This window comes from Megascapheus bottae, chromosome X (assembly GCF_031878675.1).
Source record: "Megascapheus bottae isolate mThoBot1 chromosome X, mThoBot2.hap1, whole genome shotgun sequence".
NCBI classification, from domain to species: Eukaryota; Metazoa; Chordata; class Mammalia; order Rodentia; family Geomyidae; genus Megascapheus; species Megascapheus bottae.
The window spans coordinates 91,309,826-91,337,393 of record NC_143547.1 but is presented as its reverse complement, the minus strand read 5'-3'; the positions used below and the strand labels follow the sequence as shown (position 1 = coordinate 91,337,393).

At 38.4% G+C, this 27,568-nt stretch overlaps 1 protein-coding gene across 1 annotated transcript in view; it reads left to right on the top strand.

The window, feature by feature from the left end:
• Positions 1-27,568, top strand: part of Gpc3 (glypican 3) — a 406,231-nt gene that overhangs the window by 210,930 nt on the left and 167,733 nt on the right. The window contains exon 3 of the mRNA XM_090326767.1: positions 16,242-16,936. Coding sequence (XP_090182893.1) covers positions 16,242-16,936 — 695 coding nt within the window. The remainder of the gene's footprint in view (positions 1-16,241; positions 16,937-27,568) is intronic.

Below are 27,568 nucleotides of genomic sequence, written 5' to 3'. Positions count from 1 at the left end.
AAAAAAGTATCTTTTATGCAAGTGTAATCTGTCTAATGAGGCAACTAAGATACCCTATAAATGGTCATTAATTTTCTAGCAAGAGGTTAATGTTACTGAGTTTGCATATGGCTAGAGCCTGTGATAAGTTCGGTGGCAAAAAAAAGTTGCGGTTTGAATTGGGATGTGTTTCTTGGGAGACTTCTACTAGCCATGAGGAACAGGAGTCTTCTGCTTTCATACTCACCAAAGCTTTGTGTGGAAAGCACTTGCAGGATACGAAGTGTTCGGGAAATACATAATAAGTTGATATGTTACTAGCAATTCATGCCACTAACAATGGTTGCATTTCTGTGGTTGCCATTCCTGTTCATGCTCGATGTTAGCACAACGCTGTTTTGTCTTAAAGTAGTAGAGACAGCTCCTTTCTCTCCATCTCTTTTACTTCCTTATTTATATCCTACATTGTTCCTAAAACAATGCTAAATATTCTACAAAATATATGTACATATATGAATCTATATGTATATATATAATATATTTCATAAAACTAAGACACAATTCAAGAAAAGTACATATGAACAGTCAGGCAAATGGGAAAAGCTAAGGAAAGTAAGATGGAACCAGGAGGACAGTTATGACAGAAAACACATAACATGAGCTTTATTATCATTGATAGAGGTAGATTGGAAATGTAGCTCTACACTTTCTAGTCATAAATATGAGGATGGGAAAATTATGCTATGTATCACAGAGTCCAGAAGGTGAAAGTAAACTAGTTGTTCAGGAAAACCAGTGGAGGGTAAAGGTTAAGAACTAATTGGGCTAATGGGGCAAAAGTGTGGTCAACTGTTGCAGACTCATAAATTTTCTAGTAGTTAGAGATATGCACTTCTTGTTTCTGAAGACTCCTTGAATGAATCATTTTAATTATCTTCTCTGGTCTGTAATGGCCTGTGGGGGAAATGTGATCATTATCTATCTGTCTGTCTAATGCTATATGTAATAACCCATGAAATTATATTTCCTTCATTCTTTCCCTTGATTGTTGTAGCTTATATTTAAAATCTTGGTATGTGAAACTTAAACCATAAGACTATATCCATTTATAGGCTGGTCCTAGTTCTACACAAATAAATGACATACATATTTCATAGCAAATTTTTTCTAAGCTGGGTTAATTCTAGTTTAATTACTCTGAGATATAAAATGCCAGAAAAGTCCAACAGACATTACATCTATACTTCTAGGGTTTTCTGTATGAAATAGTTTTTTAAATGTGAGGCTTTCTCAGTATCATTCCCCTGATCTCCTCCCCCAAAAGTAAGGCTTGCCATTCAAACTTGCAATTCCTGTGTAGCTGATTTTTTTAAGTTGGTATTCAAAAATAGCATTGAAATGTGTTACTTGTTTGAATTTTTGGTCCATTAATTTTTTCCAGTGGTTTTACCCACTGAAATTATAATCAGCTACCATATGACATGCATTATACTTATAAACTCCCTAACTCACCAAAGAAATGTCTAAATAGACTGAAGGAAAAATAAATAGTAATAATACTCTTCAGTGGTTACTGTCACTAGTTCTATCAAGGATTAATTTCCAAGGTCCAAGTTTTCAGTTTCAAAAATTGGGCCTAACACGCATGAAACCCTGGGTTCTATTCCTCCAGTACTACATACACAGAAAAAGCTGGAAGTGGTGCTGTGGCCTAAGTAATAGAGTGCTAACTTTGAGCTCAGGGAAAATGTTCAAGCCCAAGAACCAGCAAAAAAATGGGGGGCATTATTTGTTTACAATAGCTTCAGACCAAAGACAAATCAAACAGGTAATATAGTGCAAAGCTAACCAGGGCAGGAATCTCTGTGAGACTCTTAGCTCCAATTAACCACCAAAAACATAAACCCAGAATTGGAGCTGTGGCTCAAGTGGTAGAATGTTATCCTTGAGCAAAATAGCTCAGGGACAGCACTCAGGTTCTGAGTTCAAGCCCCATGACCAGCCGAATAAAAAAGGGACAGTGCCCAGGCCCTGAGTTCTAGCCGTAGGACTGACACACACGTGTGTGCACATGTGCGCATGCACACACACACACACACACACACACACACACACACACACACACACACACACAGATCTGTATCCAGGTTAGTTTCTTAGTGAGGGGATATCCAGTTGTTTCAACACTATTTGAAAGGATGTTCTTTCTTCACTGAGTTGTCTTTGTCTTTTTTTGTCAAAAGTGAGTTGATTGTATTTGTATGGATCTATTAATAGATTCCATATTTTAGTTCATTAGTCTTTTCTTTTTACTGAAACCATTCTGTCCCTATTACTATAACTTTACAGGAATCCTCAAGTTGAAGTCATGCAGTCTTCGAACTTTGTAGGATTTTGAAGGGAAGGGCAATAGAAGGTTCTGGGGATAAAACCCAGATGCTCATAAATAGTAGTCAAGTGTATGGTATATACATTTGATTATTTGAAATAGGAAAGGGAAGGGGGGAAAACAAAATGATGGGGGGAGGGAAAAGGGGGAAAAACATGAGAAGGGGTGTCAATGTGTGAGAAGTAATGCCTGATGAATGTAACTATAGCCCCTCTGAACATTACCTCGATAATAAAAAATAAAATGAGAGAAAAAATAAACTCAAATAGTGCTATCTAACATATCAGATTAAAAAAATAGTAGCCAAGTGTTGTATCTCTGAGGCATATACTCCATTTCCAGTTTTGTTCTTATTCACTGCTGTGATGGCTTTTGCCTTTCCATAAAAGCTTTAATATTAATGTATATGAAATACCCTTCAGGGCTTTTGATTAGGAGTCTGTTGAGTGTATAACTCATGTTATGAAAAACTCATCTTTCTTCATACTATCTTCCTGTCTAAATCTTGATCATTCCCATTTGTTGAGATATTCTTTGATTTATTTCATCAGAGTTTTGTAGTTATCCTTATTTGTAAATCTTTTATTTCCTTTTCTTCTATCACATTAATCAGAAGTTCACATGTAACGATGGATAGGAGTGCTGGAAAATGGACTTCTTTGAGTGTTTCTCAGTCTTACAGAGAGGAAGCTGTTTTTCAGTTTGAAATCAGATGTGAGCTGTAAGATTCTTTGTTGATATTAGTTGTCAAATAAAATTTCTCTGGCTTCCTAGTTCACTGAGAGCTTTTCATCATGAATGATGTTGAATTTTAGCAAGTGTTTTCTCCACATCTATTGATACAGTGACATGATTTTTCTTCTGCTGTTGATTGGATGGGTACATCATACCCACTTGAGTTTTGACTGCTGAATCAGTCTTTTCTTCTACAGTAAATCCAACTTGTCCATAGTATATCATTCTTTTATACACTGTTGAGTTTCATTTGCTAATAATTTGTTGTGGTTTTGTATTTATTTTTTGAAATTTTATTATCATGGTGATGTATAGCAGGGTTACAGTTACACTCAAGAGGTAGTGAGTATATTTCTTCTCGGACATTGTGACTGCTTCCCTTGTTTTCCTCCCACTTTCTCTAGTCCCAACCCCTCCCAAGTTATAAAGTTCATTTCCTGCATATTGTCATGTGAACCTCACTGCTACATTGTTTATGACACATATTTACTATAGCTTTCTTTTTTCATATATTTTTATTGCAATTAGTAGAACTGTTACATTATATTCACCAAATTGAAGGTGTATTACTTCACAAACATTGATACCCTTTCTCATGTCTTGGTGCCCATTTCCTTCCCTCCAGCCCTGCCCCTCATCTTGTTTTCTCTCCTTTCCTATCCTATTTCAAATAACCAAGTAGGCATATATACAATATATCAGATAACAAGGTGAAATATTGTAACAATATGAGATAACCAAGGGACAGCAAAAGAGAGGAGAGATAACATAGTATATTAAGGGCAAAAATAACTAATTATATGGCTTTTGTTTCTATATTCTGGAGGTCCTTTCATTTAGCATCATACTATATTGCCTTATTTTACTATAGCTTTCTTATAATAACGTATTCTGATTTTGATATTAGGGTGAAGTTGGTTTCATGAGTTAAGAAGCATTCCCTCTGCTTCCATTTTCCAGAAGAGAGTGTAGAGAATTACATACTTTTCCGTGGGACTCACCAGGGAAACCAGCTAGACTGGGTGTTTCCTTTTTTTGCAAGATAATTAATTATCGATTTAATGCCTTTAATAGATAAAGACCAATTGAGGTTATTTTTCTTTGTGTCTTTTCTTTGTGTCTTTTAACGAATAGGTCCGCTTTTTAAAATCAAGTTTGTAGGCATAAACCTGCTCATTCATATTCACCTAGAAGGTTTTTAATATGCATGGAAGCTGAGCCCTCTTCCATTTCTCATATTAGAATTTTTGTCTTCTATATATTTTCTTGGTTAAATTGACTGGATAATTTTTAATTGAATCAAATTTTTCAAAGAAACAATTTGATTTTCATTAGATTTATCTATTCCTTTTTCGTTTTCAGTTTTTTACATTTGTGTTCTGATTTCTAAATGTGTTTACTTGTGTTTAGTTTAAATTTTACATTGCTCTTCTTTCTGTATTTCCTCTGTTGGAATCTTGGATTACTGATTTGATATCCTTACTACTCTCCTTCTCTCCTCCCTTCCTCCTTAAATCAAGGAATCAAACCCAGGGACTTGTACATGCTAGGCAAGTAGTTTTATTTTTTAATATGTACATTTAATGCTATACATTTTTTGTTTTTTAATGATTTTATTTTATTTTTTCTCATATATTTTTATTGTAATTAGTAGAAGGGGTTATATTATATTTACCAGATAGAAGGTGCATTACTTCACATACATTGATACCCTTTCTCATGTCTTGGTCCCCATTTCCCTCCCCTCACCCCAACCTCTTATCTTGTTTTCTTCCCTTCCCTATCCGATTTCAAATAACCAAATACGCATATATACAATATATCAGATAATCAGGTGAAATATTGTAACAATATGAGATAACCAAGGGACAGCAAAACAGATGAGAGATAACATTGTACATTAAAGACAACAATCACTCATTGTATGGCTTTTGTTTCTATGTCATGGAGGTCCTTTCATTCTATATGGCCTTAAGTATCTGGGTTTTGTTCTATTGCAAAACTCTGCTAGGAGAGCCCAAGGTTTCTACTCATTATGACAAATGAGGGAAACCATTGAGCCTATGTTCCTTTGAGTCTGGCTTACTTCATTTAATATGATTTTTTTCTAAGTCTTTCCATTTTCTTACAAATGGGGTGATGTCATTCTTTCTGACAGCAGCATAGAATTCCATTGTGTATAAATACCACATCTTGTTGATCCAATTATCAACTGAGGGGCAACTGGGTTGGTTCCATATTTTTGCTATGGTAAATGGTGCTGCAATGAATATTGTTGTGCTAGTGGATTTAGTATGTCCTTGTTTCTGGACAATTGGGTAAATGCCAAGTAGTAGAATTGCTGGGTCATAGGGGAGCTCTATGTTTAGTCTTTTAAGGAACTGCCATACTGCTTTCCATAGTGGTTGAACGAGTTTGCACTCCCACCAACAGTGTAGTAGTGATCCCTCCTGGCCACATCCCCGCCAGCATCTGTTGTTATTTGATTGCTTGATCATGGCCATTCTAACTGGAGTAAGGTGGAATATTAAAGTTATTTTGACTTGCATTTCTTTTATGGCCAGAGATGTTGAGCATTTCTTCATGTGTCTATATGCCATTCTTATTTCTTCTTCAGAGAAGACTCTAACTCTGGCCCATCTTTTATTGGGATGGTTGTATCTTTGGAGATTAGTATTGGAGTGATTCGATTTTTTTGAGCTGATGAAATATTTTAGATATGAGGCCTTTGTCTGTGTATGGTTAGTGAAGACCTTCTCCCACTCTGTAGGCTTTCTTGTTAGTTTGCTAGCTATGTCCTTTGCCATATAGAATCTCTACAGTTTAATGCAGTCCCACTTATCCAGACTTTGTCTGATTTGTTGTGTTTCTGGGTCCTTACTAAGAAAGTTTTGACCTGTTCCAAGGATATCTATTGTATCTCCTATTCCTTCTTATAAAGTTTTCAGTGTATCTCCTTTTATCTCCAGGTCTTTGATCCATTTGGAGTTAATCCTGGTACAGGGTGACATTGAAGGGTCCAACTTTAGTTTTCTGCAGGTGCTTAACCAATTCTGCCAGCACCACTCGTTGAAGAAGCTGTCTTTCTTCCATTCTATTTTTTTGGCTCCTTTATCAAAGATTAGGTGGTCTATGGGTTGATTTCTGGGCCTTCAGTCCTATTCCATTGGTCTGCAGGCCTGTTCTTGTGCAAGTACCAAGCTGTTTTGGTTACTATATCTCTGTAATAGAGTCTAAAGTTTGGTATTGAAATTCCTCCACAGCTGTTCTTTCTTCTAAGAATTGTTTTTACTATACAGTATCTTTTATTATTCCATATGAAATTTTGGACTGTCTCTTTTATTTCCTTAAAGAATGACATTGGGATATTGATGAGTATTGCATTGAATTTCTAGATAGGCCTTGCCAAGATTGCCATTTTCACGATGTTAATTCTTCCGGACCATGGGAGGTTTTTCCATTTCCTCAGTTCTGCTTTAATTTCCTTTTTTCAGGATTTTAACGTTTTCATCATAAAGGCCCTTTATATTCTTAGTTAAGTCAATTACTAGGTACTTTATTTTCTTTGAGACCATTGTAAAAGGAGCTGCTTTCCTGATTGCTGCCTCAATCCTCTCATTGTTGGTATATAGAAGGCAGCTAATTTTTGAGATTAATTTTATACCCTGCTACCTTGCCAAAGTTTCAAATCAGTTCTGGCAACTTGTGAGTGGAGTCTATAGGATTCTTTAAATACAGAATCATGTCCTCTGCAAAGAGGGAAAGTTTCAATTCCCCTTTTCCCTATTTGGATCCCCTTTATGCTTGCTTCTTGCCTTATTGCTCTGTTTAGGAATTCTAACACCATGTTAAAGTGGAATGGAGAGAGTGGGCATCCTTGTCTCATTTCTGATTTTAGAGGAAATGGCTTTAGCTTTTCGCCATTAAGTATAATGATAGCTCTGGGTTTGTCATACACAGCCTTTATTATACTGAGGAATGTTCCATGGATTCCTAATTTCTCCAGAGCTTTTAGCATAAATGGGTGTTGGATCTTGTCAAATGCCTTTTCTGCATCTACTGAGACAATAATATGATTCTTTTCTTTACTCCTGTTGATGTGATGAATTATATTAATTGACTTGTGTATACTGAACCAGCTTTGCATCCCTGTGATGAATCCTGTTTGATCATAGTGTATATTTTTGTTGAGTTGCTGAAGAGCATTGGCCAGTATTTTGCTGAGCAGTTTTCCATCAATATTCATCAAAGAAATGGGTCTATAGTTCTCTTTCTTTGATGAATCTCTGTCTGGTTTTGGGATGAGGGTTATAGTGGCTTCATAGAATTAGTTTGGCAAAGATCTTTTGCTTTCAATTTCGTTGACGAGCTTGAGGAGTATTGGTGTGAGCTCTGCTTTGAAGACGTTATAGAATTCAGCTTCGAATCCATCTGGCCCTGGGCTTTTCTTGGATGGGAGTCCTCTTATTGTCATTTCTAGTTCACTGCTTGAAATAGGTCTGTTTAGTTGGGATAGTTCTTCTTGGTTAAGTGTGGGTATGTTAATATTGGCTAGGAATTCATCTATTTCTTCTAGATTCTCAAATTTGTTGGTTCAGTGTGGCTAGAAATTCATCCATCTCTTCCTCACATTCACATATATCCTTCTTTATAGCTTCCTCATGTTCATGTATGGCCTTGTTTATGGCTTCCTCACGTTTACATGTGGCTTCCTCTCGTTCACATATATCTTTCTGTGTATTTTCAAACTTTTCATTAATCATGGTTACCAATTACATTTGTATAGCATTTAGAGAACTACCTTTAGGTTTGCCATTGACTACTCTATTGCCTGTTTATATTGGGTGGGAGATGCTATTCCTTGATTTGTCATTTTTCTTGAGTTTCTTGTTCTGCCCATTTGAAAATGGGAGTAAGACTAATACTACACAAGATTACAATTTTAAGATACAACCAACCTATTGTTCTTTATCTGGCCAGACAGTAGAAGTTCACAATTTTAGACTGGTATTATCAGTTTCTGCCTTTTTTTGTGCACTTACAGACAATTCTAATAACACCACCCAACACAGTTTTATGACCAAAAAACCCACAATCCAATCTCTATATTTAAGTCACTCTGGACCTACTGTATAATTGAACACATACATATACATAAGAACTGACAGATTAAAAAGCAGGGGATTGTATCAATAAAAATATAATTTGTAATAAGTCTGTACACAGTGTTGTCACTATGTTTCTAGGAATGACCACCATGACAGAAGGAAAGCAAAAAAAAGTAGAATAGAAAATATTATTTTAAAAAAGCGGGAAAAAAAGAGGATGGAGGTAAAATGGCAAAAAAAGAACAAGTTAAAATGCAAATGAAAAAAGTATTAAAATTTGAAAAAATGGTTAGAAAAGAAAAAAATAGGTATTCTTCAGGTTTTTTTTCAGGGGAGGGTGGGAAACTTCTCTCTCCACTAAATTTGGGATCCAAACACTTTGACAAGTCTCTTTCTCCTGTGAGTTGGCTTTGTGGTTTTTCTGATCCATTTGCTTGATTGGGCAGAAAAAGTTCTGTCTTCCAGATTTGGTTTGGGGACTCTGTGACAGTTCAACCAGGTTAATTTACTGGCAGGGCAGCGAGCTTTATGAGTCCTGCAGGAGAAATTCGACTATCTTTGGTAGCTTGGGCTTTAGCCAGATCAGCAGAGAGCCTGGGGCGGAGCAGCCTCTGGCTTTGTTACTGGGAGAGCGGCCCCACCCAGGAGGAACTACTTCCGCTAGTGCAGGGAAACGGATATCCGGCTATGTTGACTCTGGGGAAAAAAACAAACAAACAAACAAAAAACCTTTGCTCTTTTGAAAGATGGCACTGCCACCCCCACTTCTCAGGCTCTAGTTGAAATGGCAGGAGCTTTGTCAGTAGTCAAGATGGCACTGCTTTTGGATGGTGGGGGATGGGATTCCTTCCCAATGCAAATCTACGAGCAGAAGTGAAGATGTCTTTTGTGAAGTACTCACAATTTCCTCGGTTGTCTGGGTCCGTGAAGCTGGCAGGTCGGTGCTGCAGGTAGGTGAGGGGCTCGCGGCTCGGTCAGGCTCTGTCTGCAGCCCGCAGGTCTGCACTGCCAAGAAGCACTATCTGCTCCAGAGGAAGGCTTTGTCTCTACAGCGGCTCGTTTGGGGAGCAGCTGGCGCCATGGCCACTGTGCAACTGATGGAGTGGCTCCACACTGTCTTCTTGCACCGGTTTTTTGCCTTTTTCCTCTCTGACTGAGATCTCTGTGGTGCTAAAGCTTACTTAGGATGGATCTTTGGGTATGAACTTTCCCCTACGATGCTAGAACTGGTGTCTTGACGAGAGCTCAGAAAGACTCACAATGAACTGCTGCCATATTCCGCCAATCCTCTTTCTTTCTTCCTTCCTTCCTTCCTTCCTTCCTTCCTTCCTTTCTCCACTTAAAATTTTTCACTTCATTCTTTTTGGCTCACATAATTTTCAATGAGGAAACTGATGTAATTCTTATTTCTGTAAAACGAGTCACCTGTTAACTTTTCTAAGGAGTTTCTCTTATTCTCTGCTCTTGTTCTCTGAGCTCTTTTGGGCCTGTACATGATATCCATCATGAATTTAGGAAAAAATTTGGCCATACTACAAATATTTCTTCAGCTTCATTTTTTTTCTGGAATTACAGGCAGACATATTTTAAACCTTATGAATGTGTCTTGAAATTCACAGGGATCCACTTCTGCTTTTTTTTCTCTTTTCTTTCCTTCCTTCTTTCTTTCCCTACTATTTTCTCTCATCCTTTCTTTTCTCCACGGTTTAGTATGGACAGCTTTCACTAATGTTGCTTCAAACTCAATGAATCTTTCTGTTGTTGGATATAGTATGAGTCTATGAAAGGCATGCATCATTTCTTTCAGTATATTTGATATCTAGCATTTCCTTTCATTAGTTATGGGTTTCCAACTCTGGATTGAAATTGTAGATGTGAGTAATCAGACCTGGCTGTCATTAGACTTTTATGAAGTTTTATGTTGATTTGACTAGGATCTGGTATATTTAATGTGTATTATAGTTCTAGTTATTGGAGGATTCAGTTTCCTCCGATGTCTCTCAAATATATTAGACTTTGGTAACATTCATAGCTCTTATAGTGCAGGTATCTATCATGCAGAATATTCAGTCTTATTTACAAATTATCACTACTGTCTGAAAAGAAAGATCTGCCTTGGATTTTCATTCTAAAATATTTGGGTCATTTATTGAGGCAAAAACTCACAGAAATGTAGCAGATTCATAAGGCTAAGATTTCAGGAGGTTGAACTCTCAAGTTAGTCCATCCTCAACAAAATTACTTAAGTACCCTTCCATTCAAATTAATGCCCTGCCATTGAACTGGAAGTATTACCTTGTGTGTGTCACTTGAGCTCATCATCTTAAGTCTCCTTATCAGAAATTTTTTAAAAATGACTCCAGACAGATATGGTTATTACAGAGTTGAATAACAAGGTGTATGGGAGTAAGTTTACCATAAATTCTGGCATGCCTCTTGTAAGCATAAGTACTAGCATAACATTATAGGATAATTATAAGCATAAGTATTCTTTTTTTCCATTGAGTTACTTATGTTTGAAAATAAGGGCTGTTTTTAAGTTCAGGCCATTGTGAAGCATTTATCCTAAAAGTATAGAAGGTTCTTATTACAAACAATTTGCTATTCTTACAGTGGTGGTAAAATCTGCCCTGGAGGGTGGAGGAGGAGGGGAATGGACGGCTCCTGTAGGGATTGCCTTATTCTGTAGAGCTTGAAAAGGATTCTATGGTTCATTTATTTCCTCTCTTTTTCTAACCTCGGCCTGCTTTTTAAAAATTCTCAACTTTCTACCAAAAAAGGCCCATAAAAGCCTATTTCCTTTTATTGAATCTAATGTAGGTTTACCAGCACTAGATAAGAAGGACAGTGATTTTGTTTCTAATGGTAGACTACATATCCTAAGGGGATCATAGAAAAACTTACTGAACCATTTAAAAAAGGTATGCAAATTTGGTTCCTCTTCTTTTGGGGCATCTTAATTTGAAGAGGACATTGATTGTACTAAGATGTAGTCATATTATGTGACTAAGCAGATGATGGAAGCATCTAGAAACCTTGCTGTGTATCAGCCCTTGTATGTCTCCATTTCATTGCATGATATCCATAGACTAAATCCTTTTCCAGTTCTCCTGGTCCTTGACTTTTCATTTGTGCAGTCTCAAGGTACCAAGAAACGCTGAGCAATCTCTTCTCACCTAGTGTTCATTCTTCTAAGTACCCCCTAGTGCCTTGGTTGTGCATTTGTGTTCTCTTTGGCTATGATTTAGAAAAAAAGGGTCCTAGGTAAAACCCACAGATATGCTAAGTGGTTTTGAGAATATGGATATTGAAAAAGAGCTCCTGAGAATCTGAGTTTTAATCTCAACCTATAGCCCTTTTCCCCTGCAATGAGTGTTATTGCCATTCTTTCTGCAGAAGAGTTCATGAATTTTTTTTATAAGTACACTATATCTTTTTATTTTTTATTTTTCTGGCCATGGGGGTGGAATTCTGGGCTTGAGAATTGTCCTTTTTTATTGTAATTAATAAAAGGGTTACATGATATTTGCCAGATAGAAGGTGCATTAATTCACATACATTGATACCCTTTCACATGTCTTGGTCCCCATTACCCTCCCCTCACCCTCCCATCTTGGTTTTCTCCCCTTCCCTATCCAATTTCAAATAACCAAATACAAATATATCCAATATATCAGATAACAAAGTGAGATACTGTAACAATATGAGATAACCAAGGGACAGCAAAAGGGATGAGAGATAACATAGTACATTAAGGACAACAATCATTCATTATATGGCTTTTGTTTCAATATCCTAGAGGTCCTTTCAATTAGCTTCATACTATATGGCCTTATGTATCAAGGTTTTGCTCTATTGCAAATCTCTGCTATTAGAGCCCAAGGTTTCTACTGATTATGACAAATGAGGGAAACCATTGAGCCTAAATTCCTTTGACTCTGGCTTACTTCACTTAATATGATTTGTTTCTAAGTTTTTCCATTGCCTAACAAATGGGGAGATGTCGGTTTTTTTCTGACAGCAGCATAGAATTTCATTGTGTACGAATACCACATCTTGTTGATCCATTCATCAACTGAGGGACATCTAGGTTGGTTCCATATCTTTGCTATGGTGAATAATGCTGCAATGAACATTAGTGTGCTAGTGGATTTAGTATGCCCTGTGGAATTGCTGGGTCATAGGGGAGTTCTATGTTTAGCCTTTTGAGGCACTGCCACACTGCTTTCCATAGTGGTTGAACGAGTTTGCACTCCCACCAACAGTGTAGTAGTGATCCCTCCTGGCCACATCCCCTCCAGCATCTGTTGTTATTCGTTTTCCTGATCCTGGCAATTCTAACTGGAGTGGGGTGGAATCTTAGCGTTATTTTGACTTGCATTTCTTTTATGACCAGAGGTGTTGAGCATTTCTTCATGTGTCTATAGGCCATTTTTGTTTCTTCTTCAGAGAAGACTCTCTTTAAGTCTTTGGCCCATTTTTAATGGGATGGTTGTTACTTTGGAGATTAGTTTTGGAGTGATTCAATTTTTTGAGTTGTTGATATATTTTAGATATGAGGCCTTTGTCCGTTGTTTGCTTGGTGAAGATCTTCTCCCACTCTGTAGGCTTCCTAATTAATTTACTAGCTATGTCCTTTGCCCTACAAAAGCTCTGCAGTTTAATGCAGTCCCACTTATCCAGCCTTTCTCTGATTTGTTGTGATTCTTGGTCCTTATTAAGAAAGTTTCGACCTGTGCCAAGGAGGCCTAGTGTATCTCCTATTCCTTCCTGTAAAGTTTTCAGTGTGTCAGCTTTTACCTCGAGGTCTTTGATCCATTTGGAGTTAATTCTAGTGCAGGGTGACAAAGAAGGATCCAACTTTAGTTTTTTGCAGGTGTTTAACCAGTTCTGCCAGCACAACTTGTTGAAGAGGCTGTCTTCCTTCCATTCTATTTTTTTTTTGGCTCCCTTGTCAAAGATTAGGTGGCCATAGGTCTGTGGTTTAATATCTGGGTCCTCAGTTCTATTCCATTGGTCTTCAGGCCTGTTCTTATGCCAGTACCAAGCTGTTTTGATAATTATAGCTCTGTAATAGAGTTCATGAATTTTTATAATTTTCTTTCACTATTGATCCATCAGCAGTGCTAGTAACAGAAACTTTGTGAAAGAAAGGTATTGACAGTAGAACTGGTGGAATATCCCTGACATATCTCTTGTACATTTGTGTTTTCAATAAAATTCACTTGGCAGAGAATTCCTTTTACTGTGACTTAGATGATACAAATTCACTGGGATAACATGTCTGTAACAGTTTTCTCCCTTCTCTTATTTCATCTCACCCCCTAAAGCAAAGGGGAAAATGTACATCTGCTTTATTGGTCCTAAGACTGAAATTTCTTCTAGAATATTATATTTACATTCAGAGAGGGGAAAACAACTTAAGCCAGGTACCAGTAGCTCACACCTGTAATCCTAGCGACCCAGGAGACTGAGATCTGAGGATCACAGTTAAAAGCCAGCTGGGACAGGAAAGTCCACGAGAATCTTATCTCCAATTAGTCACCAGAAAAGCAGGGTGGCACTGTAGTCCAAAGCAGTAGAATGCTAGCCTTGAGTGGAAAAGCTCATGGACAGTGCCCAGGCCCTGTGTTCAAGCCTCACAAATAATAATGTCTAACCAATAATAATAATAATAATAATAATAATAATAATAATAACTAATAGAACTTAACTTTCTACAAATATTTTTGAGAATTTACATATTGGTTTTTACACTAAGAACAGTTAGAATATAACTGTTTCTGAGAGATACTAAGTGGTCCATTGCTTGTCTTTCATAGTCATGCTACCTTGGGAAAAATATCTCCACTTTACTGAGTCTCACTTTTAGCATCTGGCAAACCAGGGTTAGTATACCAAATTCACAAACAATAGCGGTCACTATATAGTTGTAAACATATAGCTTGTGACTATTTCTGAGATAAGGATGGTGTAGCACCTATCTCAATTTAGCCAGAACTTATGTACTCTTAGAGCTTAGCACAAAGCCTAGTATTAGGCTCTAATAATGGATTACAAATAAGAGATGATTGATAGCTGCCAATAAAATTTAAGTCTTGGAATTCCGGATGATTTAAAATATTCATTTTCATGTACTGGTGGCTCATGCCTGTTGTCCTAGGAGACTGAGATATGTAGGATCACAGTTCAGAACCATCTTGTGTAGAGAAGTTCATGAGACTCCATCTTCAAAATAGCCTGCAAAAAAGCCAGGATGGTGGTATGGTCTTAGTGTTAGAGCCAAGCAAGTGAACCGACCAAAGTGAAGCTGTAAGTTCAAACCCCAGTACCAACCCAAACAAATTCATATTAGGCTGGAAGATTTCCTGGCCCTATTCAACCTTTTGAATAAAGAATTGAGTATAAAATCTCACATGGAGCTAGAAAGATTGTTATAAGATAGATAATAATCATTCTAGGAATTGCTTAATATACTAAACAAAACAAAACAATAAATGAATACAGTAATTAGTGAAAAGAAAAAATTTTCCCTAGGGTCCCACAGTTGCAAACCCAGTAATGGTTACACGTTAGTTGCCTTCAGCACTATAGACAGGAACACAGCCTCAAAAAATGAACAAAAACAGCAAAAAAAAAATCCTTTTGTGGAAAGTTAAGTTCTCATTGAAACTCATTGTTTTTCTCCTGTGGGCTTGTGCGCTCTGTAGAATTTCACTGGCATCTGTTCAACATGGTTAGGCGTAAGCCTGAGGGAAGAATCCAGGGAGCCTGTTCTACCTTGTGAGGAATCTAAGGCAGATGGTGGTGGCAAAACCTAAAGCTCACTTCCGCCACAGATGACTGAAATGTTGGACTAAATGATCCCAAAGAACTGCTGGAGAACAGTCTCTCCAGTAGTCTGAGAGTAGTAATAATTTGATTTTTCAAGGCTCATGAATTGGCATCATTTGGACCTACATCTGCCATGGGCCTTTGCATTTTGGAAAGAATTGGAAGAAGTTCATTTTAAGCATCTCAGTAGACATGGTCCTTTTTGTTTGTTTTTCCACAAAAAGCTAATGTGGTGATTGTTTTTCCTTTCCTCATCAAAAGGAAGAAATCTGATTAGTTGACATTCTGTGTGTCTAGAACATTTCAGTCTGGAGAAAATGAGATGGTCACATTACTATTTTTCTCTTCTAAGCCAATGCCACTAATTGTGCTTTATGCCATAGGGTTGCAGCAACAGATGTACCCATGAATTCGTGGTCTCAGTAGAACAGGCCAGGCTTCTAAGCCATGAGGATGTTGAACATACGAAGGAAGTGTAACACTTCTTCCTTTTTTTTTAACAGATGTTCAGTTTACAATTATTTGTAATATCAAATGTATAGATAAGTGGATGGATTTTTTTCTCCCATCCAGATATACATATTGAATGGATAAATTCCATTTTCAGTTCTGACAATCTGTCACATAGCTCGGTTTAGCTCGTTTTAAAGTTATCTGGAGAAAAATCTACCAACAATGATTATATTCGTGATAGCTTTTATTCTTGGCTAATAACTTGCCTTTCCTCTGGGGCCACGCAGGCTTAAATTGTTATGTGAGTTTCTACAATATATAGTTTGTTGTCAAATATTTATCTCTGTCTAAAAATGAAGAGTCGTGAAAAACAATTTCTTTTTAATGGGATAAATCAATAAGAGAATGAAAAATGACTTCTCACTTAGCCAATTTTTAATCGATACTTTCATGAAGGGCTGAAATGTTAACTAAATCCTGGCTTTTGTCATTTGAAATATAATTTGTGCGTTTAAGAATTTATATTCATGTCAAAGTTTGGGCTTGATATTCAGAAAGGAAAATTGATTTATAGGCACAAACAACTGCAGGCGTTATCGGTAATGGCAGAAATGAATGTGAGTCAATTATTTAAGGCAAATGAGACCTTTAATCACCAAAGCAATAGAGTCTATCAAATTCAATTATCCCTTGCATTTTCATGCTTTAATTTGTGGCCTTTTTTTTAATCTCCTATTTTACAGAGGCCTTTGAGATTGTCGTTCGTCATGCCAAGAACTATACCAATGCCATGTTCAAGAACAACTACCCAAGCCTGACCCCTCAAGCTTTTGAGTTTGTGGGTGAATTTTTCACAGATGTCTCTCTCTACATCTTGGGTTCTGACATTAATGTGGACGATATGGTTAATGAATTGTTCGACAGCCTATTTCCAGTCATCTATACCCAGATAATGAACCCAGGCCTGCCTGAGTCAGCCTTAGACATTAACGAGTGTCTCCGTGGAGCAAGACGTGACTTGAAAGTATTTGGCAACTTCCCCAAGCTTATTATGACCCAGGTTTCCAAGTCCCTGCAAGTCACTAGAATCTTCCTTCAAGCTCTGAATCTTGGAATTGAAGTGATCAACACCACCGATCACCTGAAATTCAGTAAGGACTGTGGCCGTATGCTCACCCGCATGTGGTATTGCTCTTATTGCCAAGGACTGATGATGGTTAAGCCCTGTGGTGGTTACTGCAATGTGGTCATGCAAGGCTGTATGGCAGGCGTGGTGGAGATTGACAAGTACTGGCGAGAATATATTCTGTCTCTGGAGGAGCTCGTGAATGGCATGTACAGGATCTACGACATGGAGAATGTGCTCCTTGGTCTCTTTTCCACAATTCATGACTCCATCCAGTATGTGCAGAAGAACGGAGGCAAGCTGACCACCACTGTGAGTATTAGGTCTTCAGGTTTTGGAGGAACTGGGCCTTATTGGGTTGGGATGACATAGCAGAAAGATTTTTTTAAAACCCAGGGTGTATAAGGATGGAAGACAGACCAAATGATCTCAGAGCTAGACAGTATATTAAAACCACAGGCTACAAAGCCATAAACCCAGACTTTGTGTCTTAGCTGCATTTACTTTGTTGATGTGGACCATTGGGGAATGATTTTGTTTTTGCCAATCATGGGGCTTGAACTCAGAGCTGCAGCACTGTCCTTGGGATTTCTCAAGGCTATCACTTTACCACTTGAGCCACAGTACTTCAGGCCTTTTCTGTGAATATGCTACCAAGGAATCAAACCCCGGGCTTTGTGCATGCTGGGCAAGCACTCTATCCGTAGGCCAAACTCACTGCCCCTTGGAGAATGATTTTATCTTTATAATCCGAATTTTTTGACTTATAAAATAGAGACAAAAAGAACATCTTCGGGGAATAACATGCATAAGCACTTAGCATCTGTCAGTCACATGGTACGTCTTCAATAAATGTTACCTATTATTAGAAATATTTCAGTTATCATGATTTCCAGGCCAGTCTTTTGGAGTGAGGCTATTTTCTGTTTTCTGAACAAGGAAACTGAGGTTTAATGGAATTGTAACTTTCCTCAGGCCACTCAACTCTGGTTAATGGAATAGCCATGATTCAGAAATTGATTACATCTCCCTTTTATTCAGGTATCACCAGCTCTTCTGATTCTGATTTAATTCTCATTATTAACATATTGAGTAGTGGCTGTATACTGAACATACCCAGCTATTATTCACTAACAAAACCTACGTAAGAACACAGACAAAGTGTACTCTCCTTCTTCCTTGATTATAACCAGTCTAAGACTGTTGAGATAGGTGATGGTAGAAGGAAAGTTCTGTGAGGCAACAGACACTGTAGTATTGTTCATCCCAGCACCACAGGAGATAACCACTTTGGTTGGGGAGCAGAACATCTAGCCCAAAGACACCTGGCAGATCCCCTGTATGGTGATAAGTGATACATGAATGGCTGGCTTTGTGGGGGGCAGTAGAAGAAAAGTCGAGCCCACTACTATTGCGGGATCCTACTACAACTCAGGTGCTCACCAATGTACATAATATGACTTTCTACTAACCCGTGAGATAGGTGCTAAGATTGTTCCCACTCTGTACAGATGAAATAAAGGTCTCAAAGTTAAGTGAGAAGATCTGGGATTCAGTCCCATCTTGGTTGGCCTGCTTGACTCATGGTGTTTGTATGCAGTACAGCTTGTGTGTCCTGTGTCTGACCAGTTCCCTAGCTGTCATGCAGACAGAAGATCTGGCCAGTTAGCTTTGTCTTGACATTCTAGAAGCAGAAAGGCGTAGGGTGGATTGGTTTCTTTTAGTGAGTTAAAGTAGGAACAATGACAGGAATGATACAACCCTGGGCATGGCTACTTATAGGACAACTCTAATTGTCCCATTCCCAATGGTAATAATTTAAAACACCTGAGAAGGCTCTAGGGTGTTTGGTAGATATTTATCAAGCATCTGGTTTGTGCATGGAATTCTGTTTGGTGATAGGTATTGAAAACTACCCAAGACATAGTGCTTAAGTCTTGAAAAAGGTCAATCTAGCCAGGCACTGGTGCTCACACCTGTAATTTTAGCTACTCAGGAGGCTGAGATCTGAGGATCATGGTTCAAAGCTATCCCAGGCAAGACATTCTGTTAGACTCTCATCTGTAATAAACCACCAGAAAACTGAAAGTGGCACTCTGAGTCAAAGTGGTAGAGTGGCCTTAAGCAAAGGGTTCAGTGACAGTGCCAAGGCCCTAAATTCAAGCCCCATTACTGACATTAAATGGTCAATCCAGTTGGTACAGACACATGTAACTAAATGCATTTCTCTAGAATGCATGTGAACGATGTGAATGTTGCAAGTGCTGTGAGAAATTAGCTAGTCTAATTCCATTGATTTACAAATGAACAAATAAAATTCAGGGATGTTTCCCCAATATGATTAAATTCATGAAAAAGCTAGAAGCAGAATCCAAGGTCGTCTGCTTTCTGAAATGTAATATTCTTTCTGCCATAGACTTTGGTCCCCCAATAGACCCTTCAGTTTAAAAGCACCATTAGGGTTTTTTCAAAGACAAAGTGAACTTAAATTGGATAGCTATTTCAGGCTTTACAACCTGCTACATTTTTTTTGGTGTATGCCCAGGTTCGTGTGTGCACATGCCCAGCATACAAGTGGGTTGGAGGAGCACCTTTCATGTCATTATCATGCAGGAGGAAAGGCCTTGGTTGCCAAGAGGTGCTCAGTGATGTAGTCCCTTTCTGCTTTGGCCATTAACGGCCTGATTGCTCCCAGCATCCATCTGGTTATGGGAGCATAAAGTTGGCCATCCACTGGAATGCCTGAATGAAATCAGAAAGCATATGTAAACTCTGCCTTCTTCCTATTTTTATGATTGCCAAGCCTAAGTAATAGGTATCCAATGGTGGAAATGAGGGTGTGGGAGGGGTGGGTATCATTGGCCCAGGTGTGTTCCAGTCCAGAAAGGGCCAGAACCATTTCAGGAAATATGGCAAAGTGAGGGCTGAGTAGATTGCAGAACTCTATTCATGTTAACAAATACACAGAATGCCCCAGAGCAAAAGCTGATTTAGAACTAAAGCATTAATGAGATTCTGCTGGCTGGCACACTGTCACCTTCCTGTTGTGACAAAACAACAGAAAGCCCTGCCAGCCAGCCCCCTCCGAGAGTGCCTTAAAACTATTATTTTCAGGGCTGGAAATGTGACTTAGTGGAGTGCTTGCCTCGCATGCATAAAGCCCTGGGTTCAATTTTTCAGTACCACATATGCAGAAAAAGCCAGAAATGGTGCTATGGCTCAAGTACTAGAGCGCTAGCCTTGAGCAAAAGTAGCACAGGGATAGTGCCCAGAGTTCAAGCCCCAGGACTGGGAATGTGTGTGTGTGTGTGTGTGTGTGTGTGTGTGTGTGTGTGTGTGTGTGTGTGTGTGTGTGTGTCTATCTGTCTGTCTGTCTGTCCTAGGACTGGGATTATATATATATATATATATATATATATATATATGTGTGTGTATATTCTTCCTTTGTAGTGTAATGATGTCCTATTGTAGCTGTAGAGGGATGAGGTCTGCCACACCACGATTTTATTGATTTATTTTGGGGTTCACCATCCACCTCAGTCTACCCCAGATCATGAGGGTCATCTTGATCATCTAAGCAAATGTGGGGTTCTTAGTTCATATATGTGTGCATGTGTAGATGTGTGTGCATGTGCACATGTGCCTGAACAGGTGCATGCCTGTTGGTTCTGGAACTTAAGCTTGGGGCCTGTGCACTGTCCCTCAGCTTTTCTGCTCAATGCTAGATCTCTACCACTTTGAGTCACAGCTCTTTTTGGTGGTTAATTGAAAGTAAGAGTCTCACCAACTTTCTTATCCCAACCAGCTTTGAACCATGATCCTCAGGTCTCAGCCTCTTGAGTAGCTAGAATTACAGCTGTAAGCCACCAGCACCTCGCTTACTTTTTCCTTTTTTTTGACACAAAATCTCCTTATGTGTCACAGGCTAGCCTTGAACTTGACATTGTCCTACCTTAGTCTCCAGAGGAGAAAGATTACAATTGTGCATCAGTGAACCCTTCTTAAGGGTTCATATCTACTATCCCTCTGTCTCTTTCTGTGTCTGTCTCTCATTGGTGGTATGTGAATTTGAAATCAGGATCTTGCACTCTACCATTTGCATTATGCCTCCAGCCTTATTTGCTTTAAGTTGTTTTTCAATTCCAGTCTTTCCCTGACTGACTAGCCTTGCACTGTGGTCTTCTTATCTGTACTTCTCAAGTAACTAGCATCATAAGCACAGGCTGCCACATTTGGCTTGTCTGTTGAGATAGGGGGTCTCACTGACTTTTTGCCTATGCTGGCCTTGTGTGGCGATCCTTCTAATCTCTGTCTCCCAAGAGGTGTGATTACAGATATAATATATTGCACCCAGCTGCCATCATCTCTTAATATTATTTTAGTGTAACGAAATTGATAAAAACTATGAGTAAGTGTAAAAATACTATGTGTGGGGGATGAAAGAAGAAAAAACAATGAGGGAGAAAAATGATATTGAAAAGGTCAAAGAAGTATTGACAAGAAGCTACATTTTGACTCTTCACAGACACAAACTAGGATTCATGTCTTGGCTCCCAATGACTATTAAGTCTTCAATAGTAGTATTTTTGTAAAAATATTCTTATTGGCTGGATGCCAGTGGCTCACATCTCTAATCCTGACTCCTCAGTAGGCTGAGATCTGAGTCTCATCATTCAAAGGCAGTTCAGGCTGGAAACTGTGAGCCTTCCCTCTAATTAGTCACAAAAAGGCCAGAAATGGAGATGTGACTCATGTGGTAAAGCATTAGCCCTGAGCAAGAGTTAAGAGACAGCACCTAGGCCCTGACTATAAGCCCCAAGGACTCACACACATACAAACACACACACACACACACACACACACACACACACACACACACACACACATATATATATATTCCTGTTAATTTTATCAATACATTATTGAATTCCATATTTTACACTTTCAAGGAAGAGATTCATAACCATTTATTTTATGTATATATACTTTCTACATTGTTTTTCCACCCAAGTTGTTGAATGTCACCACTTTTTTTATTTGTCCTGGGCATGGGCTCCAGGACTTGGTCACATCCCCAGACCACCTATGTGGTTTCTTTTAAAAATTCAGCTGTATTTATTCTGAATACCATTTTGATTATCATTACCACCTATCTATGTATGGAGGACATGTGTAGCCAATCATGGATAATTCTTCCATGTGTTAGTTATAAGCAACATGTTAGATGTTTGTCCTCCTAGAAAGTTCTTAACTTTCTATTATTTCATTCCCTTGTCATTTTCAGCCCCCTCCCAAACAGTCATTCACAAGGTCCTGGCTTTGATTTGACCTCAGGGCTTCATGCTTTCCCATGGCTTTTTCACTCAAGGTTAGTACTCTACCACCTGAGCCTTACCCTTATTCAGCTATTTGGTGGTTAATTGGAAATAAAAGTCTTGTGGACTTTCCTAGCTTGGCTGGCTTCAAACTGTTATCCCCAGGTTTTAGCCTCCTGAGTCATTAGGATTATAGGCATGAGCTACTGAGACTGTCTTCATTAACTCATTTTGGCATGTCTCTGTTAGTGCTTTCTCTCCACAGTTTCATTACCTTGGCTTATTATGTAATGCTTCAAAATGCAAGACCACAACCTTTTCAATGACCACTATTTCCCCTTCTATTTCCTCCTTGTGATACTCATTTTCTCATCCTTTGGAAAGGATGCATTTCAGAAGGTATGGAGCATTTAATTGGAGGAGATCTTTAATAGACATTAAGAGGACTAGAGAATGTTCGCAAGGATGATGTCAAATGAGTCTGATACTATGTTCAGGGGTCATCTGGTCAGTGGATGACAGAACTAGGATTTAGAGGTGGATCTGCATGACTTCAAAGCTCTTGTTCTTAATCATTTTTCTATATTGCTCTTTCAAACACTTGCCATCTCTCCTCACTACAATCAGCATTCCCCAAACACAAGCTAAATGGGTTTTTGTTATACTATTTAACATCCTGTATACTCCCTACTGCTTTTCCAGCTGCACAATCAGTTTTTGAATTCATTCTCCCGCCTTGGAGACTCTTGTTCTAGTATTTCCCAATGACATACTAAAAAGCATAAGGGTTTTTTTTTATCTTCTAAACACTTAAAGACACACTAATTTCTACAAGAAGATCAATTGTTTGGGTAGGTAATTGGCTTTGTCTAGAATCTCTGAGCAGTTCCAGTGATGAGGAGTAAGTTACCCTCCAGTTGCAGTGGTAGGAGTGTTTCCATTAGATCCACAGACTTGTTTAATTGGTTTTGCTTTTTGCAATGTAGGAACTGGAACCCAGAGCCTTGTGCATGCTGTGCATTCGCTTTACCACTGACTTCCACCCAGATTTTAAAGCATCTACCCTTGGTTCTGTATGTTGAGAGTACATTGAGATCTCTATTATAGAATTACCTTAGGTAGTAACATTGCCTCCTGAGAAACTAACATTCTGGTATCCAACTACATATATTTCTTTTCGAAGATTTCTAAAGATAGTACCCATGAAGTCAGTATTAATTCATATGTGGTAGAAAGCTTGGGGCAAGATTCTCCTGTTGTTCCTTGATAATAATCCATTCTATCAAATTCTTATAGTTTGCTGTCTATGTGAGTGACTGCAGCTTGTCAGAATTTCCAAGGTTAGCCCTACCTTCCTATCCGCTGGTGAAGGCTGAGGTCAGATTGTTAGTGGTTATTTCCTCATTTAGGGCCATCGTTTTTCAGGGTCAGATTGAAATACCTTGTCTGAATTTATACAAGCTGTTCTCAGTAGCCAGTGATTTGAAAAGAACAAAAATCAGTAATCATATAACTATTATATATAATCGTATAACCTTAAAAATCATGTAACCTTATTAACATCTAAAAGTCAGCATCTAAAATTGTAGGAAGCAACTTTCTTTTACGTGAGTACTATATCTGGAAAAACAGAAATGTTTTTAGGCTGCTGTCTTTTTTTCCATTCACAACAAAAACAGCTTTGACATATTCCACGTTTTTATAAAGGACAGTTTTTAGTCCGGTGCAGTGGCTCACACCTATAATCTTAGCTACTCAGGAGGCTGAGATCTGAGAATCAAGGTTCAAAGCCAGCTGGGCACTAAAGACCTAAAGATAGTGAGACCCTTATCTCTGATTAATCACTAGAAAACAGGAAGTGTGACTGTGGCTCCAGGGGTAGGGCTGTATCTTTGATCTGAAGAGCTCAGGGACAGTGCCCAGGCCAAGTTCAAGCCCCATGACCCCCCACACACACAAACACATAAAGTTTTTTTTAAAACTTAGATGACCTGTTTGTTGAAAGACTACAAAGGAAAGGTTGGTAGCACTTTTTAAAGTACTACCTTATTAATTTCAGAGCAAGTTGGTAAACTAACCACACAAGGAAAGCTTTTCAGTATTTTATCCTGAAATTATATGCACTGCAGATGATATTAGGAAATTAGAGGGGCTTTTCATGGATCTACAATTATTTGCTTTGGCCTTGACAAGAAGAGACAGGATAATTACAAGTTGCTTATGTGTTTCTACTTTGTGTGTGTGTGTGTGTGTGTGTGTGTGTGTGTGTGTGTGTGTGTGTGTGCATGCGCAAGCACGCGAGTGTGCACATGCACCAGTCCTGGGGCTTGAACTCAGGGCCTAGGCACTGTCCCTCAGCTTCTTTTACTCAAAGCTAGCCCTCTACCACTTGAGCCACAGCTTTACTTGTGACTTTTTGGTGATTAATTGGAGAATCTTCCAGACGTTACTGCCTACACTCGCTTCCAACTGTGATCCTCAAATCTCAGCTTCCTGAGTGGCTAGGATTATAGGTGTGAGCCACTGACACCTAGTGAACTCAAACCATTTCTTAGAAGGACCCTGGTTTAAAAATAGAAAGCATTCCAAATATCGTAGGTGCCATTGGTCACAAAATGGCAATGTAGTATAGTCATTGTAGTATAGTCATTCCTAAGGAGAGGAGGGCCATTTGAATATGTGCTGTAATAAAGTCTCACAGAAGGCCAAGATGAGATGGGGTAAATGTCTCCCAGGGAACTATAGCCTTTATTAGATAAGACACAGACTTCATCATTAGCCAAGTACCAAGTGTTGTGCACTCTACGATGTCTTGCATTTCCCATTCTTCTCCTTGTTGGGGGGAATGTCAATGGGGTAAAACAAATAACTTTTGTTTGGGTGAAAGTACAGATTTCTTAATGTCCTTCTAGAATGTCCCTTTGACAAGTACATAATCAGGCAAGGCTGTTTTCCTACTTCATATGTGGTTTGCGGAGGAAGGGCTGATGCATTCTATATTCTGCAATTCAAATCCTTTCTGAAGAAATATTCAGAGAGTGAATTAATTTTTCCTTTTCATTCCACTCAGAATATCTAAAACAGATAAAGTAGGAAATGGAGTTGTTATATTTGGGCCCTGTCTATTATCATTTCCTGACGGAGAGTCTATCTCAGCCTTTCTGCTTTTTGCAGATAATTAATTTTCTTCCTAAATGTAAGAAAGAATGATTGTAATCAGTATGTTTGTACTTTCAGCCACAAATAGAGCCCATTAAAATGTGCAGTACAAATAAACCTCATAAAATATGCAGCCCCTAGCAGTGCTTCAAGTATTATATACAATGGATTCTTCCCCCAAAGAAAAAAATTATATATGATTTTAAAGTCATTCTTGATATTTTCATACAGTTAATAAAGGAATCCCTCTTTTTAACTCAAGGCTACTTTTGTCATGAAATCTCAGATAACAGCTAAGGAAACTGATCTGGTAAAGATATCAACTTGTCAACATGTGTATTTCTCTCAGTTCTAGTATAGGTTTCAACATTTTCTGAATTATTTAATTTCAGTTACAGGTTCTGTTTCATAAGATGAAACCTAAAAGCATAGTCTTTCTGGAAGAATTCTGCTAAGCCCCTTCCCCCCCTTTTTTGTACCACTACTGGAACTTGAACTCAGGGCTTCACATTCTTAATCATTTTTGCTGAATGCTGGTACTCTATTACTTGAGCCACAGCTCCACTTTTGGATTTTTGCTGGTAACTTGGACATAAGAGTCTCTTGGACTTTTCTTCCTGGGCTGGATTGGAACCATGATGCTCAGCTCAGCCTGATGAGTAGATAGGATTATAGGAGCAAGCCACCAGTGCCACTCATTTGCTGTACATTTTTTTTCTTGCCTGGCCTGGGCTTTGAACTCAGGACTTGGGCATTGTGCCTGAGCTGCTTTTGCACTTGTGCCACAGTGCCATTTCTGGCATTTTCTGTGGTACTGAGCAATCAAACCCAGTTCTTCGTGTATGTTAGCAAGTACTCTACAACTAAGCCACATTCCCAGCCCTCTCTGATGTCTTTTGGGAAACATTTACCTGTCCCACACCTGTAACCGTGCCCTCTTCCATCTCCATCTCTTCTCCTTCTCCCTCATAATGTACTGTACTCTGTCTCGTTCATTCAATCCCTGTTCATTTCCAATGATGATGTTTAATGGACATCCTGAATTCACAGGACACTTGTTTCTGCTTCTTATATTTCTCTAATATTTTGTTTCTCTCTTAACAAACTCACATCACTTTGTAAAATTCCTTATTGCCATGGATATACATGAGCTAATGTGACAGTTATAGGGAGAAATATCCACACGTATACTGAACATTATGAGATCCCCTACTCTTCTTCATATTTCTAAGTTTTCTTTTGTCAGTTGTGGGGCTCGAATTCAGGGCCAGGGTGCTTGTCCCTGAGCTCTTTTACTCAAGGCTAGTGCTCTACCACTTGGATCCAAGATTCCACTTCTGGTTTTTGAGTGCTTAACTGGAGGTAAGAGTATCATAAACTTTTTTTGCCTGAGCTTGCCTTGAACCACGATCCTCAGATCTGAGCCTCTTGAGTAGCTAAGATTACAGGCATGAGCTACCAGCACCCGCCTTTCTTCATCATATTTTTAAAGAATATCAATTCAGAAATCAGAATTTTTATTTTTATATAGGACCTCTCCTTCCCAGTATCTGTGTCTTAATATGTACAATGAAGATGATGATGGTACCACTTGTTACGTACTTCGCACACCTTTAAGCTGTTTTTATACAGCTGAATTCATTTTGTGTTTACTAGTATTCCTGGTGAAAGGAGAATTGTCATTAGCGCCATTTTCCTGGTTAAAGAAATGAAGCAGACAGCCTTGAGGTTGGCTGCTTCAGTTGCTATGCATGGCAGGAGCTCCTGAGATGCCTCTCTTGCCCAGGGCCAGAATCGTTCTTAGAGTTAAGGGAAGGGCCTTAACTGATGCAGACTGACTCTGTTGGTAAGAAGGGAAGATGGGGAGCCGGAAATCACTCAGAGTCTGTCATTCTTGCCATCCCTCTCAGGTATTATTCATCCTGTTTTTCAACATATGGCCTGGAAAATTTCATGCTGTCTTCCAGTAGACTTGGTTTTTCTTCCTCGTTCTTGTATTCATTAATCCTAATTAGATTTTTCTAAATCATTTAGAGCTCAGCCATCCCTCTAGATCAGTACCTATTTAATTTACCTTTTTTTCACATGTGTGTGTGTGTATATATATATATATATACATTCTTGATGAGTTTAATTTTGAACGATGCTTTAAGATACATAACACTTGAGGGGTATATACATTTTCTCTTTTTCAAATATCCAAAGAAGAGTGAAATATCCAGTTCTATAGCTTTCATATTTGGCAGAAACCCTAAAATTATCTTTTGCAGAACATGGAAAGTATCCCCTATTAACATTTTCTGATTTATTCAACTGCTCGTTTCCTATGAACATGTTCTAAGTGTAAAGTGAAGGGGTTCTTGACAGGATCAACCTAACAGATATATTTTAAGTTGTGAACACTTTAAATTATCTTATCACCAGCCTCTTTGCAGATTTTCTAGACACTAAACACTTTAAGCAAAAAAAA